This window comes from Lissotriton helveticus, chromosome 1_1 (genome assembly GCF_964261635.1).
Source record: "Lissotriton helveticus chromosome 1_1, aLisHel1.1, whole genome shotgun sequence".
NCBI classification, from domain to species: Eukaryota; Metazoa; Chordata; class Amphibia; order Caudata; family Salamandridae; genus Lissotriton; species Lissotriton helveticus.
Window position 1 is genome coordinate 115,016,268 of NC_136057.1, and position 16,304 is coordinate 115,032,571.

Consider the following 16,304-nt stretch of genomic DNA (forward strand, 5'->3'; position numbering starts at 1 on the left):
CACCACCCACAGCCAATTCTCCTCTTGACACTGCTGACATTCCTTCACCATCCACATCACACCCACGGCCTCCGCACCCTCGCCGGACGTCCGCTCCACCAAGGCCCTGAAGTGCATCCTCCTCAATGTGCGCGCCCTGCACAGACACGCCGTAGAGATCTGGGACCTCCGCAACACCCTCTCGCCAGATGTTGTCTTCTTCACAGAAACCTGGACAAACGCCACCTCTGCCCCGACATCGCCACCGCCATTCCTGACTGCTACAAGATCCAGAGGAAGGTCCGCCCCACCTCCCTAGAGGAGGACTCGCCCTTACACATAAGAGCTCCCTCCGACTCTCCATCTCCAGCACGAGCGACTCCCTCTCCAACACCAAACACCTCCACTTCCAGATCCTGACCAGCCCCAGTACCACGGTACATGGCACCCTTGCTTACAGACCCCCTGGGCCTCACGCTCCTTTCCCTACCGCCATTGCCGGCCTCATGGCACCCCACGCCATCGCTTCCATGGACTACATACTAATCGGAGACCTCAACTTCCACCTCAACAACCGCAGCGACCACGACTCCACCGCCCTCCTTGCCAACCTGGCCAACCTGGGACTGGAGCAGCTCATCACCACCCCCACCCACAAGGTTGGACACACCCTCTACACCATCTTCGCAGGAGGGACCAACTCCCACTTCAGCCACACCTTGCAGCCTCTTTGGGCAGATCACCACTGCATACACTTCTCTTTCAGCACCACCACCGCACACAAGCCCGCCCCGCGCCCAGCTCGAAGGAACTGGAGCAATGTCACAGAGGAGCACCTCAACTCCACCCTCATCCTCAACCCCCCCCTGCTGCCACGACAGATGCCAACTCTGCAGCCACGGAACAAAACCATTGGATCACCAGATGCGCAGACAAACTCGCACCCCGCCGCTACACTGACAGACAACGCCCCCTGAGGGCTGCCTGGTTCACCACGACCTCTTAGAAGCCAGACGCCCCTGGACAAATAGCAAAAACACCGAAGGCCAGACCACCTACAAGCAAACCATTACAGAATACCACCAATTCATAAGAGCAACCAAGAGGACCTTCACGCGGAACAAAATCCTCACCAACCCCAGCCACCCAAAGGAACTCTTCAACATCATCCAGCAGTTCACCAAACCCCCCAATGAAGCCATGGACATCACACTGTCCCAGGGCCTCTGAAACAAGCTCGGGTCTTACTTCCACCTGAAAATTAAGGACGTCTACGACAACTTCAGTGAATAGTCTCCAGAAACACCCGCCCCTCCAGCAACGACATCTAGCCCACCATCACCGCCTGGACACCGTTCACCATCGGAGACACCACAAAGAGCATGAAGAGCACCCACTCAGGAGCCCCCAAGGACCACTGCCCACCGCACATCTTCAACAGAGTCGCCACCGCCATTGCACCCGAACTACGCAGCATAATCAAACACCACTTTCGAATTCGGCATCTTCTCCAATGGCTGGAAGCGGGCCGAGGTCAATCCCCTTTTCAAGAAACCCTTGCAGGACCAGACTGACATGAAAAACTACCAGCCCTTCTCTCTCACTCCCTTCACAACCAAAGTCACAGAGAAATTCATCAACGTCCAGTTGACCTCCTTCATCAACGAGTAAGCCATCCGAGACTCCTCCAGTCCAGATTCCGCAGCAACCACAGCACCGAGACCCCCCTCCTCGCCGCCACTGATGAAATCCGCAGGCTGCTCGACCAGGGCAACACCGCATGCACTCATAACGAGCAGACTGGCTACGGAAACGTCCTCTAAGCTGGAATCAACAAATCCCTGCTACACAAACTCCAGACCATCCAGGGCACCACAGCCAGACTCATCCTCGACACCACCCAGCACCTGCGAGACCTCCACTGGCTCCCGGTCGAGAAGAGAGTTACCTTCAAGCTACACACCCACGCCTACAAATCCCTCCAGAACATCGGACCCAAATTTCTCACCGAAAGAATTTCTTTCCATGTACCCAAAAGAAACCTCTTCTCCGCTGACCTCGTCCTAGAAGAGACCAGAGCAGGTGGAAGAGCCTTCTCCTACATCACAGCCAAGACCTGGAACGAGCTCTCAGTCAAAATCAGATGCTCCCCTACACTTCACACCTTCAGGAAGAGCCTCAAGACCTTACTTTTCGGCTGACCCGGGGCTGACCCCTCCCGCTCCTTGAGACCGTTACAGGTGAGTAGCATGCTTTACAAGCCCCTGATTGATTCATCGATTGAGCTTCCATACCTTCAGGCCAACAGATAATAGATCATTCCAAATGTGGCAGGACAAAGGGGAAAGGAGAGTTGTACCAAGTAGGTTAATCATAACAAAAACATCACACAATTTATGAAACTGGAGATAATTAATCTGACCCTGGAGTATACCAACATTTGTAAGGAAAAACACTTAAAACAGCTAGCATATAAACAAATAAGGAAGAGGACTACGTAAAAGCCACGTATTTGTTTCATTTTATTTTTATAAGATCATAAGCTATATAGTTTGAGAATGGTCTGGAGAGGGAGTCTAATTCTTGAAGCTGAAGAGAGATAAAAAACAGGAACACAGAGAGAGACACAGAGAGAGACTTGAGAAGAAATAGAAGAAAAGGAAACCGAAGGCACTAGGAAACGTTACCTAGTGGTTATCTTGTTTATTCCTCTGACGGAGGCAGCCGCACCACCTGGCCCGTCCCAGAATACCTTGAAAGGAAGTAAAGAGACTATTCAACCAAGAGCTTAATTGCATGAAACATGAATCACACTTCATCTTATTTAATCAGCTTAATCAGCTTATAAAGCGCACTGTGACCATACAGGCATCCTGGCGCTGGTGGCTACATGAGGGCGAGAATATGAGTTGGGCAAGCACAGGAGACTATGGCTTAGGAAACAACCAGGTCTTCACACATTTCCAAAAGTGGAGAAATTCCCTAATTTGCCTAATCTCCCAAGGGAGGCCATTCCACAGTTTGGCCGCAGGCACCCCAAAAGATCTACCCCATGACCTGACTTTCCTAAATCTAGGTGCTCTCACCAATCTAGCCGATGAAGAGCGAAGCAGTCTAGTGGGCGAGTACCAAGCACATTTTGTTTGCAGTGCTGGAGGTCCTAGGCCATGAAGGGCTTTAAAAACAAGGCAGAGGGACTTGAATTGCACTCTCTGCCTAAGAAGGAGCCAGTGGAGTTCAGCCAGTGCTGCTGACGCAGACGAACTTCTAGGCAGCGCTAAAACTAATCTAGCTGCAGCTGATTGAATTCTTTGTAGTCTATCCAGCAGGAAACTAGGGGAGTCAAGTAAGAGGGCATTACAGTAATCAAGCCTGCTCAAGATTGTACATCTAGCCACAAGAGCATGCGCATGAGAGGGTAGTAGAGGCAGAATCTTCCGAAGGGACCTAATGATTGCAAAGCAGCAAGTTGTTGTTTTCGCAACCTGAGCTTCCATGGTAAGTCTACTGTCCATCATAATGCCCAAGTTGCGGACAGTTTCCGCTGGTCGAACTGTGACCAATGTTTCAGGGGGCCAAAAAGCATCAGGGAAGTGACGAGGAATCCTACTCCCTGCACAGAAGAGCACCTCTGTTTTTGCTGCGTTGAATTGAAGGGAATTGTTCTGTAGCCAGCCGGCCGTTTCCCGCAGACACTCGTGAAACACTTCCAGTGGTGTTGAATCCTCACCCTCAAAGGAGAGGATCAACTGAGTGTCGTCCGCATAATTTATGGCAGAGGTCTTCAAACTTTTGGATGCCGAGACCCCCCCTGTCAACATTTTGAGGTGTAAGGACCCTCTCCTGACAAAAATGTCTAAACCTGTAGGCAGGGCTACTGGAATTTTGAGGCAGTTGAGGACCAAATTACGTGACAGGCTTGTCGTTGCAAGAAAATGTAAATGATGTTACGTGATGCAGCGTATTTTGGCATAGCATTGCTTTATTATTTTGAAATTAATTTTTTACACACAGTAACACTGAGGAAAGATTTCACCCCATCAGTACCTGTTAATTACCAAAATACAGAACTTAACATGAGAAAGATTTCTAGTCAACCTTTGTGAAGGACCCTCCACACCGCAGGAATACATGCTGCCATATTAAAAGCTCACCTGGCCCTGGCCGGGAGAATCAGGGGTTCCTTAAAACCCTGGAGGTTTTCTGCAGAGTTAAGCAGTTTACCCATGCAGTTTTCCTCTCACTCCCTCCCTTCCATCCCTCTCTACTCTCCCAACCCCGGATCCCTCTCTCACTTTGCAGGCAATTTTCTTTCACCCCTTTTTACAACTTCTGAACTCTAACCATTCAACCTCTCACTTCACCTTTAATCACCTCTTGCCATTCTGTCTTTTTACTGGCCTCATCTCTAACTGTCTCTCGCATTTATATCATGATGTCACTGGCTCCCTCACCACCCGTTCCCCTCAGCACTTCTCATTCACCCCGTCTCTCCATCCAACTTATTGTCTATTTGTATCTTACACCTCTCTGGTCCCCCCGTTCATCTCTCACATCTCACCTTTGTTCTAACAGAAGCCCTCACCTTTGGCTCACACTCACTTCTAGCGTGTCCACACTACTCTTATTAGCCCCAGGACATCTTTTGGTAACAGTAGCGCACTACAAATGTAAATAATAATAATCGGCAGAAGCAGGGGAGCCACTAGACCAGAACATCTGGGGGAAGGGTACTAACACTCCCAGCCAGGGCTGGCCCTAACACTGGTTGCACCCGGTGCAACAGTCTTTTTTAGTGCCCCACCTCAGTTTCCACCTTCTCCATGAATTCCCTCACTACCACTCACCAACAATGCACCTCATCTCTCTATAACACCGTTCTGAAAAACATTTCATTTTTTATAGCGCTACTCATAGTTGACTCACACTCATTTCTGTGATCTGCATGGTGCATATTCTTTGTAGCAGGCACATTAACCCTCTGCACTGTGTGGGTGGCAGGAGTGCCCATGTGAGTGCACGGTGAGCGATGCAACAGTGTGAGAGTAGGGTGAGAGGATTGACTGCAGGGTGAGTGAGGTGGCCGTACAAATTTGGGTGCAGATGCAAGTTCAGAATGGGATGAATGAATGTATGATTACTGCTGGGCTTGTTTGAGTGAGTTGTATATTCAGCAGTGAGGGGGACATGTGAGTGAAGTGTCACATGAGTGCAGGATGAGTAGTGTGCTTGTGTGACTGCAGGGTGAGGTACAGGGTGAACAGCGCAAGTGTATTGTGAGTACAGAGTAATCACTGTGAGTGCAGGGTGAGCAGGTGAATGGTGTGAGTGCATGGTGATCAGTGTGAGTGCATTGTGATCGCTATGAGGGCAGGGTGAGCGGGAAAGTGAAGGGCATGAAGGAGGAGTGTGTTGTGTGAATACAGGGATAATTCCCAGACACTTGAAGTAACCCAGCATGTTATTGACGGCAGCGTAGGGTTTAAGATCTAAGTTAAACTATTGCTATTATGGCAGGGTGGAGGAAATAAATAATGTGCTGATCCTGCAACAAACTTCCAGTCTTATGGATACGGTTGCCAGTAAATTATTTTGATGGCCCAGTTGGTACAAAAATAAGCAGTCACCTAAAGCTGTATTTTAAGCACTTATATGTGCATACTTCGAACAGCAAACACAAATAGAAAGCACTTTTAATTGTGTTCTAGGACTGCCTCAATGACCCATGACTGGTAATTAAAAAGAACAAACACAAAAAAGTCACATAATGAATGAATACATACTTTTTTATTTATAAATCTATTTAGTGTCAAGAGGAGGTCTCTGCAGGCTCTTTAAACAACACACACAGGCATTTTACTTTTAGCAACCCTCCTTTATATTCCTTTTCATGAAATGCATTCTCACACTACAGCAGTAAATGTAAAATACAAATGTAAGAAATAGGCAGAGTGGAACCAGAAAAAAACACTAAGCCTCTGTAACCAGTTTACAAAGGCATGTAAATATGAAAATAGTCTTTAAAGACCTGTTACACTGCAGCAGCCCAGGATGAGACAAAGGGGAAGAGGGAGGCTGAAGCCCTTGGGCCTGAGCAGAAGTGTGACTGGGAGCGCGACCCCCTTTGCATCGCTCCACAGCCCCCCTGGGGGTCGCGCCTACAGTTTGAAGACCCCTGGTTTATGGTATTGATCCCATATGATTTGAAGACTGTAATCAAGAGTTTTAAGTAAAGATTACACAAAATAGGGCTAATTGCCGAACCTTGAGGGACCCCATGCGGCACAGGAGAGAAAGCAGACTTAAAAGGCGGGATGGACACCGCCTGCCGTCGATCCTGCAAAAAGGATCGAAACCAGTGCAGGGCACAGCCTCTCACCCCAGCCTCACTCAGACTTCTCAGTAGGATCTTGTGGTTAACCGTATCAAAGGCGGCAGACAGGTCGAGCAGGATCAGTGCTACTGCCTGACCCCTGTCTGCATGCCTTTGAAGCTCATCCATAGCGGTCACCAAGGCCGTCTCGGTCCCATGAGCAGGCCGAAATCAAAATTGCATCTCCTCCAGCAGCTGATGCTGCTCCAGATGTTTAGAGAGAGATACACTCACCCTGCGTTCAACAATTTTTGCAGGAAAAGGTAGTAAGGAGATCGGCCTGTAATTTTTAGAACAGTCGGGATCCAGAGATGGTTTTTTCAGCAGTGGAGATACCAGGGCCTGCTTCCAGTGAGAGGGGACTATACCACTGGCCAGTGACTGGTTACAGACCAGGCGAAGAGTAGGGAAAAGTTCCTTCTCGTACTCCTTCCAAATCTTGTGTGGGACCGGGTCCATGGGCGAGCCGGAGGAGATGCCCCATGCCAGCGTGCTGATATCCTTCTCCATTAGAGGTGGAAACTCAGACAATTGATCAGCAAGCAGCCAAGTGGGACCATTGTCTGCACCATCCGAGGCCCGAACCCCCAGAGCCAGGGAGCTGCTGGACTTAGAGGAACCCTCCAGATCCTTGATGATCAATTCAATTTTATCTCTGAAGAACTTAGCCAAGTTCTCACAGAGTTCCTGCGAGGGAGGTATCGAGTTCTTAGAACAGTCAGGACTGGTGAGACTATTCAGTATGTTAAAGATGCTCCTAGAGCTATTCGCAGCATTGCAGATCGCGGAGCAAAAATAGTCAGCTTTGGATTTCCAGGTCAAGGTCTTATACTCCAGGACTTTGAGTTTCCAAAGCACCCTGTCTGAATCAATATAACCCCACCTCCATCTTCTCTCAGCCTGTTTACAAGCTCATTTCAGATTTTTCAAGGAGTCATTAAACCAAGGGGCAGAAGCTCTACCCTTGCAGCTGTGTTTTTTGAGGGGGGCGTAAGAATCCACAGTCGAGGTAATCTTAAGGCACAGCGAAGCATAGTGCTCATCGACTCGCTTGTCCAAGGAGAAGCAATCTCCAACCTTGAACACCAAGGTCCTCTGCTAGGCAAGAGCCTTCCAATCTCTGCATAAAAATTCAGAAGTACCATGCGGCACCAGAGTCTGGGCCACATTAGTATTAACATAGAATTGAATTAAGGAGTGGTCTGTCCAGTCCATCGAGAAAATTTCCCCCATATGAAGTAACTGGGGGACCGAAAAAATTAAATCAAGGCGATGGCCTTCCTTGTGAGTAGCTTCCGCGACTTGCTGGAAGAGACCAATACCTTCACATGAGTGAAGTAAGTTAAAAACCCAGAGTCAAGGGAGCCATTTGGCCACAGACTAAAATCACCCAAAAATATCAGTTTATTATGAGTGGCTGCCATGTTAGTGAGGGTGGATAAAAAGGATTGTTGCTGCTGGACGCTAAAGGCTCCGGGGGGTCTGTAACAAATAACCCCAGTAAAAATGAGCCCAGAGTCATTCTTTATGGACAAGCAGAGTAGCTCCAATCCCTTAACCGAGTCCATATCGATGGTCACTATCTGCCAGGAGGCCCTATTTATAACCCCTACCCCTCCACCTCTACCATTCGGCCTAGGAAGGTGGAGAATTTTAAAACCAGGCGGGCAAGGACAACCATGGTCAACCTGACTATCAGGGCAAGTCCAAGTCTCCGTCATGAACAGGATATCAAGCTTGTGTGATTCCACCAGCAGATGGATTTCGGCACTATGTTTTGGCAGAGACCTTACATTAAGAAGACCACATGAAAGGAGGCCCCCGACAAGATAGTCACCCAGTGGGTAAGCTGACTCAGCGAATCCAAGGGTTTCTTCGTTGGCGTAGCACTCACCTATATGAAGCAATGTCTCTCTAGAATAATATTGTGAGGAGCCGACTGTCTGACCAGGGTCCCCAACCTGATAAAAACGGGCAGCATAACTGGCGCTGGGCACAACCTTGGCGCAGACACGCGCCGACGGGATTGCTTTTGGCTCGCCTTCAGCGCGCCGCCGCCGCGCCTGCTGCGATCGTCCGCTTCGCGGTCGCCCCATCGAGCCCTTTATGCTGTCTGCCAAACAACTAGCACGCCAACCCAGGTGCAGGGCGGTCCCGATCAACTTCCGGGTACCGCCAGGGTCGGAGCGACTAGCGCAGCAAGAGCAGCAAGGAAACAAAGCGGTGAGTGAGCAGAATGCTGGACTTCAAGTTGCACACAGTATTTTAAAAACACAATGCCCCCACACACTAAAAGAGATTATATATAAAAAAGCGAGTCTGGCCGATACGACGCAAACCCCCGTTAGTGCAAATAATGCCTACTCCTCATTAGCAACCAGCCCTCATCTTCCAAAACAACTGTCCTTAACTTACAAAGGAAAACAAACTCTTGTTCTCTACAAAACCATTGTAAAGCACCTTTGGCCTATGAATAATATATATTTTTTTTAAACCTTTTAATTCGTCTGGTATCTACGACAAAACCCACAACACTCAACATCCTCCAAATCCAAACCTTGCACTACAATGGATCACTGACAGAATATCGACAACGAAAATATCGAAGTACTAAGATATTGTGACAAAAATATCATTGTCCAGAATATCGGAGTCCTATCTACATAATGGTAAGTACAAAAATAGCGAGAACAAAATATTGTTGTTAAAAATATCGTTTTTTTTAAATGTGTGAAAAATAATGTAAAGTAGAGTAAATAATACATATAATAACAAAACAGTTAGAATTATTAGAGACTGTTTAACAGCTACATCTACAGCACATTCAGGAAACAACTCAAAGCCTTCCTATTCTAGTTTCATTTGCTCCCATTCAGTTGCAGGAATATTGCTAGTCAGCGCAGAGATGCCCCCGGGCGAGTCGAGCGCTATACAAAAATAACTAACATAACAATTAAAATTATAAATAATAAATATGTTAACAAAAATTAAACATACAAACATATAAAATATAATATACAAATGTACTTAATATTAATAAATAATTATTATAATAAATTATAACATGTTAGAAACATATTACAAATAATAAATACATATATTTATATACATATATACCAATAAAATAAAAATTAAATATATATATTATAATTTAAAATATTAAATATGTTTCTTTTAAATAAGTATCTTTTACAATTACATTTGACACTACATTGAAATCAACAATAGGGAAAATATTGGATAGTCAAGGGGATAAAATTACTATTCCCACTCCAGTGAGAGCAACAGTAGGGAAAGTGTTGGATAGCGTAGGGGAATAATTTACTATTCCCACTCCAGCAAGAAAACAGTAGGGAAAGTGTTGGATAGCGTAGGGAAATTATTTAATATTCCCACTTCAGGGAGTGCAACATTAAGGAAAGTGTTGGATTGCAGAGGGGTAAATATTATTATTCCCACTCCAGAGAGTGCAACAGTAGGGAACGTGTTGGATAGCAGAGGGGAATAATTTACTATTCCCACTCCAGCAAGTACACCAGTAAGGAAAGTGTTGGATAGCGGAGGGGAATAATTTACTATTACCACTTCAGAAGGTAGAACTGTAGGGAAAGGGTTGGATAGCGGAGTGGATAAAATTACTATTCCCACTCCAGCAAATATTGGATAACAAAGGGGAATAATTTACTAATCCTATTCCAGGGAGTGCAACAGTAGAGAAAGTGTTGGATAGCGGAGGGGTAACAATTACTATTCCCATTCCAGCAAGTGCAACAGAAGGGAAAGTGTTGGACAGCGGAGTGGAATAATTTACTATTCCCATTCCAGAAAGTACAACAGTAGGGAAAGTGTTGGATAGCGGAGGGGACTCATTTACTATTCCCACTCCAAGGAGTGCAACAGTAGAGAAAGTGTTGGATAGTGTAGGGGTAAAAATTACTATTCCCACTCCAGTGAGTGCAACAGTATGGAAAGCGTTGGATAGTGTAGAGGTGAAAATTACTATTCCCACTCCAGGGAGTGCAACAGTAGAGAAAGTGTTGGATAATGGAGGGGAATAATTTACTATTTCCGCTCCAGCGAGTGCAACAGTAGGGAAAGTTTTGGAAAGCGTAGGGGAATGATTTACTATTCACACTTCAGCGAGTGCAACAGTTGCGAAAGTGTTGAATAAGTGTAAAATTACTATTCCAACTCCAGTAAGTGCAATAGTAGGGAAAGTGTTGGATTGCATAGGAGAATAATTTAGTATTCCCACTCAAGCTAAATATTTCAAATTAATTAAAAAACAATGAATTAACTAAACGAAAATTACCTCCCACCATATTGCCCTATAAATGACACCAGCAATATTGTAAAACATAACACTATTAACATAATGAATGTATAATTACTTAATTAATTCATTAAAATGAAGAAGCAATTTAAAAACAATCAATAATAAATTAATTCACACTATTAACACTATAAAACAACTTAAAATAAATATTATAATAAAAAATAAAACCAATATTAAAATTAAATTACTTCCCAGCCTACTCCCCTATCAACCCACAACCCACTCTTAAAACAGTGACACAAATAACATAATGAATAATTAATTAATAATGTTTAAGAACCAATTAATAAATAATTAGCACTACATTATTTATCATAGTTAACAGTATAACATTTTAAATACATAAATATCAAATAATTAAAAATATAAATTAATTATTATTTATTAAATGACTTCCCACCCTACTCCCCAATAAACCCACAACCAGCTCCTAAAAAATAACACAATTATGATATTTACCAATTAATTATTAAGAGTTAACAACCAATTAATAACTAATTAATAATAAAGTAATTAGTACAATTAACAATATAACATATTAAATACATAGATATTAATTAATTAAAACATGTAATTAATACATTTTAATTAAAGTACTTCCCACACTATTCCCCTATAAACCACAACCGGCTCCTAAAAAAAGAACACAATTAAGATATTTGACAAATAATTATTAATAGTTAAGAACCAATTAATAACTAATTAATAATGAATTAATCACCACAATTAACAATATAAAATATTAAATACAGAAATGTGAATTGATCAAAAGTATTATTAATTAAATATAATTAAATTACTTCCCACCATAATCCACAACCCGCTATGGGGAAAAAATGAAAAATGTACTTACAAATAAATTATCAACTTCTAAAAATGATTATTACATTTATTATAATTAAATTACTTCCCACCCTATTCCCCCTATAAACCCACAACCTGCTACGGAATTAAACACAAAATTTACGTAAAAAATATTTAATAACCTCAAAAAATGTAACACATGTATATGAGCAGACAAGGAAGCTGCACTTGGGTTTACCAGTCATGCCAATATGGACGAATGTATGTATGCATGTATATGGTATTACTATAGCACAAACCCAGCCAAAAGGCAACGGAGCGCTGTATATGGTCAAAGACAAGCATAAAGTTAAGGTTTGATAGGAGACGTATCTGGTTTGAGGACGGTTAATGCTCTAGTGATGTAGGGTTCTTTAACGAGATGCGTCTTCAACTCTTCCATAAATTGGAGCAGCTTTGGTGCGTCCTGATGTATACGAGGAGGCTGTTCGAATGTGCACTGCTCACCTCTCATCCTTTAGATGAACCTGGTGAAATCTTTTGAGAAGGAACATATTTTTGATGGAGAGATGTTTGTTTGGAGGGTGATCTCACTGTTTTGGGGCCAATTAGAGCACTTGAGGGCAATCATGTGGGATAAGATATTGGGGCGCTCCTGACAGGTGAGGTCAGGGAATGTACCTGAGTGCTTTGCTTCTGTGCAGCCGCAGCCCTGATGGGCCTGCACTCGATGGAGAGACTAACAGGAAGCGTTCAGTGTCCACCAGCAGGAGAGGTCCTATTCTGTCTGTCAGTTCTCGTGACAGGTGAGCATGTAATAACTGGATCTGTGGAACTCTCTGGTCAAGAGGGTGGGTGGGGGCGCTCACTGGCTTCATAAGGACTGAAGAAGGGGCAAAATGAGCAACATTTCAAGGAAGTATTACCATATAGTAAATCATGCAGAGTCAGGACAGGCCTCACCGTCTACCCCTTCAGGTCAGGTTTCAACCCAGCAGAGGACAAGCCTCACCTCTGCTCTGTATCAGATGGACAGGCCTCACCTCTTATACAGCCCTATCTCCTCTAGACCCCCAAGCACAGGACAGGCCTAAGCTCCTCTGCACCCCATGGACAGGCCTCATATCCTTTGCACCCTCCAAGCACAGGACAGCCCTCACCTCCAACTCACGCCAAACACCTGTCAGGCCTCACCTCCTCTGCTCCCCTGGACAGGCCTCACCTCCTCTGCACCCCTGGACAGGCCTCACCTCCTCTGCACCCCTGGATAGGCCTCTCCTCTTTTGCATCCCTGGACAGGCCTCACCCCCCTTCACACCTGGACAGGCCTCTCCTCCTCTGCTCTCCCTGGACAGGCCTCTCCTCCTATGCACCCCTGGACAGGCCTATCCTCCTCTGCATCTCTTGAGAGGCCTCCTCTTCTCTGCACCCCCTGGACAGGTCTCTCCTCCTTTGTACCCCTGGACAGGCCTCACCTCCTCTGCACCCACTCTGCATCCCTGGACATGCCTCTCCTCCTCTGCACCCTTGGACAGGCCTCTCCTCCACTGCACCCCCTCAACACCCCTGGACAGGCTTCACCTCCTCTGTACCCCCTCTGCACCCCTGGAAAGGCCTCCCATCCTCTGCACCCCTGGAAAGGCCTCCCATCCTCTGCACCCCTGGACAGGCCTCACCTCCTCTGCACCTCTGGACAGGCCTCTCCTCCTCTGCACCCCTGGACAGGCCACACCTCCTCTGCACCCCCTCTGCACCCCTGGACAGGCCTCTCCTCCTTTGCACCCTTGGACAGGCATCACCTCCTTTACACCCCTGGACAAGCCTCACCTCCTCTGCACCCCTGGACAGGCCTCTCCTCCACTGCACCCCTGGACAGGCTTTCGCTGAAGGATTCTCATTAAGGACAGAGGAGCCTAGAGTTCATTCCACCCCATGCAGCGCCTCTGACTCTACCCTGAGACTCGGGCGCTATGCACAGGCCCCAAAGAGAGACACTGCTCCCCTGGACAGGCCTCACCTCCGCTGCACCCCTGGGCAGGCCTCACCTCCTCTGCACCCCTGTACAGGCCTCATCTCTTCTGCACCCCTGGACAGGTCTCTCCTCCTCTGCACCCACTCTGCATCCCTGGGCATGCCTCTCCTCCTCTGCACCCTTGGACAGGCCTCTCCTCCTCTGCCCCCCTCTGCACCCCTGGACAGGCCTCACCTCCTCTGCACCCCCTTTGCACCCCTGGACAGGCCTCTAATCCTCTGCACCCCTTGAAAGGCCTCTCCTCCTCTGCTCCCCCTGGACAGGCCTCACCTCCTCTGCACCTCTGGACAGGCCTCTCCTCCTCTGCTCTCCCTGGACAGGCCTCTCCTCCTACGCACCCCTGGACAGGCCTATCATCCTCTGCATCTCTTGAGAGGCCTCCTCTTCTCTACACCCCCTGGACAGGCCTTACCTCCTCTGCACCCTTGGACGGGCCTCACCTCCTCTGCACCCCTGGACAGGCCTCTCCTCTTTTGCATCCCTGGACAGGCCTCACCCCCTCTGCACACCTGGACAGGCCTCTCCTCCTCTGCTCTCCCTGGACAGGCCTCTCCTCCTCTGATCTCCCTGGACAGGCCTCTCCTCCTATGCACCCCTGGACAGGCCTATCCTCCTCTGCATCTCTTGAGAGGCCTCCTCTTCTCTGCACCCGCTGGACAGGTCTCTCCTCCTTTGCACCCCTGGACAGGCCTCACCTCCTCTGCACCCACTCTGCATCCCTGGACATGCCTCTCCTCCTCTGCACCCCCTCTGCACCCCTGGACAGGCCTCACCTCTTTTGCATCCCCGGACAGGCCTCACCTCCTCTGCACCCCTGGACAGGTCTCACCTTATCTGAACCTCTTAACAGGCCTCTCCTCCTCTGCACCCCTGGACAGACCTCTCCTCCTCTGCACCCTTGGACAGCCTCTCCTCCTCTGCACCCCTGGACAGGCCTCTCCTCCTCTGCTCTCCCTGGACAGGCCTCTCCTCCTAGGCACCCCTGGACAGGCCTATCCTCCTCTGCATCTCTTGAGAGGCCTCCTCTTCTCTGCACCCCCTGGACAGGCCTCACCTCCTCTGCACCCCTGGACAGGCCTCACCTCCTCTGCACCCCTGGACAGCCCTCACCTCCTCTGCACCTCCATGGACAGGCCACACCTCATCTGCACCCCTAGACAGGCCTCACCTCGCTGCACCCCTGGACAGGCCTCACTTCCTCTGCACCCCTGGATAGGCCTCTCCTCCTCTGCCCCTACTCTGGACAGGCCTCTCCTCCTGTGTACCCCAGGCCTCTCTTCCTCTCCTCCTCTGGACAGGCCTCTTCACCTCTGCACCCCTGGACAGGTCTCAGCTCCCCTGCAAATCTGGACAGGCCTCTCCTCCTCTGTACCCCTGGACAGGCCTATCCTCCTCGGCACCCCCTGGACAAACCTCTCCTCCTCTGTACCCCTGGACAGGCCTCTCCTCCTCTGCACCCTAGGACAGGCCTCTCCTCCTCTGTACCCCCTCTGCACCCCTGGACAGGCCTCACATCCTCGGCCCCCCTCTGCACCCCTGGACAGGCCTCTCATCCTCTGCACCCCTGGACTGGCCTCACCTCCTCTGCACCTCTGGACAGGCCTCTCCTCTTTTGCATCCCATGACAGGCCTCACCTCCTCTGCACCCCTGGACAGGTCTCACCTCATCTGAACCTCTGGACAGGCCTCTCCTCCTCTGCACCCCTGGACAGACCTCTCCTCCTCTGCACCCTTGGACAGCCTCTCCTCCTCTGCACCCCCTCTGCACCCTTGGACAGGCCTCTCCTCCTCTGCACCCCTGGACAGGCCTATCCTCCTCTGCATCTCTAGAGAGGCCTCACCTTCTCTGCACCTCCTGGACAGGCCTCACCTCCTCTGCACCCCTGGACAGGCCTCAACTCCTCTGCACCCCTCGACAGCCCTCACCTCCTCTGCACCTCCATGGACAGGCCACAGCTCCTCTGCACCCCTGGACAGCCCTCACCTCCTCTGCACCCCTAGACAGGCCTCACCTCGCTGCACCCCTGGACAGGCCTTACCTCCTCTGCACCCCTGGATAGGCCTCTCCTCTTCTGCCCCTCCTCTGGACAGGCCTCTCCTCCTGTGCAACCCAGGCCTCTCTTCCTCTCCTCCTCTGGACAGGCCTCTCCTCCTCTGCACCCCATGACAGGTCTCAGCTCCTCTGCAACTCTGGACAGGCCTTTCCTCCTCTGCACCCCTGGACAGACCTCTCCTCCTCTCTACCCCAGGACAGGGCTCTCCTCCTCTGCACCCCTGGAAAGGCCTCTCCTCCTCTGCAACCCTGGACAGACCTCTCCCCCTATGCACCCCTGGACAGGCCTCTCCTCCTCTGCACCCCTGGACAGGCCTCATCTCCTCTGCACCCCTGGACTGGCCTCTCCTCCTCTGCACCCCTGGACAGACCTCAGCTCCTCTACACCCCTGCACAGGCCTCACCTCCACTGCACCTCTAGACAGGCTACACCTCCTCTACCCCTCCTCTGGACATGCCTCTCCTCCTCTGTACCCCTGGACAGGCCTCACCTCCTCCTCTGCCCCTTCTCTGGACAGGCATCTCCTCCTCTGCCCCTCCCCTGGACAGGGCTCTCCTCCTCTGCACCCCTGGACAGGCCTCACCTCCTCTACCACTCCTCTGGACAGGCCTCACCTCCTCTACCCCTCCCCTGGACAGGCCTCTCCTCCTCTGCACCTCTGGACAGACCTCACCTCCTCCTCTGCACCCCTGGATAGGCCTCACCTCCTCTGCACCCCTGGACAGG

General features: G+C 49.0%; 2 protein-coding genes across 2 annotated transcripts in view; both read right to left on the minus strand.

Moving 5' to 3' along the window:
• The window catches only part of LOC144759390 (uncharacterized), a 577,744-nt gene that overhangs the window by 143,515 nt on the left and 417,925 nt on the right, over window positions 1-16,304 (minus strand). The window lies entirely within an intron of this gene.
• The window catches only part of LOC144763529 (uncharacterized), a 41,657-nt gene that overhangs the window by 4,527 nt on the left and 20,826 nt on the right, over window positions 1-16,304 (minus strand). Inside the window, exon 2 of the mRNA XM_078649240.1 lies at window positions 2,667-2,731. Coding sequence (XP_078505366.1) covers window positions 2,667-2,731 — 65 coding nt within the window. The remainder of the gene's footprint in view (window positions 1-2,666; window positions 2,732-16,304) is intronic.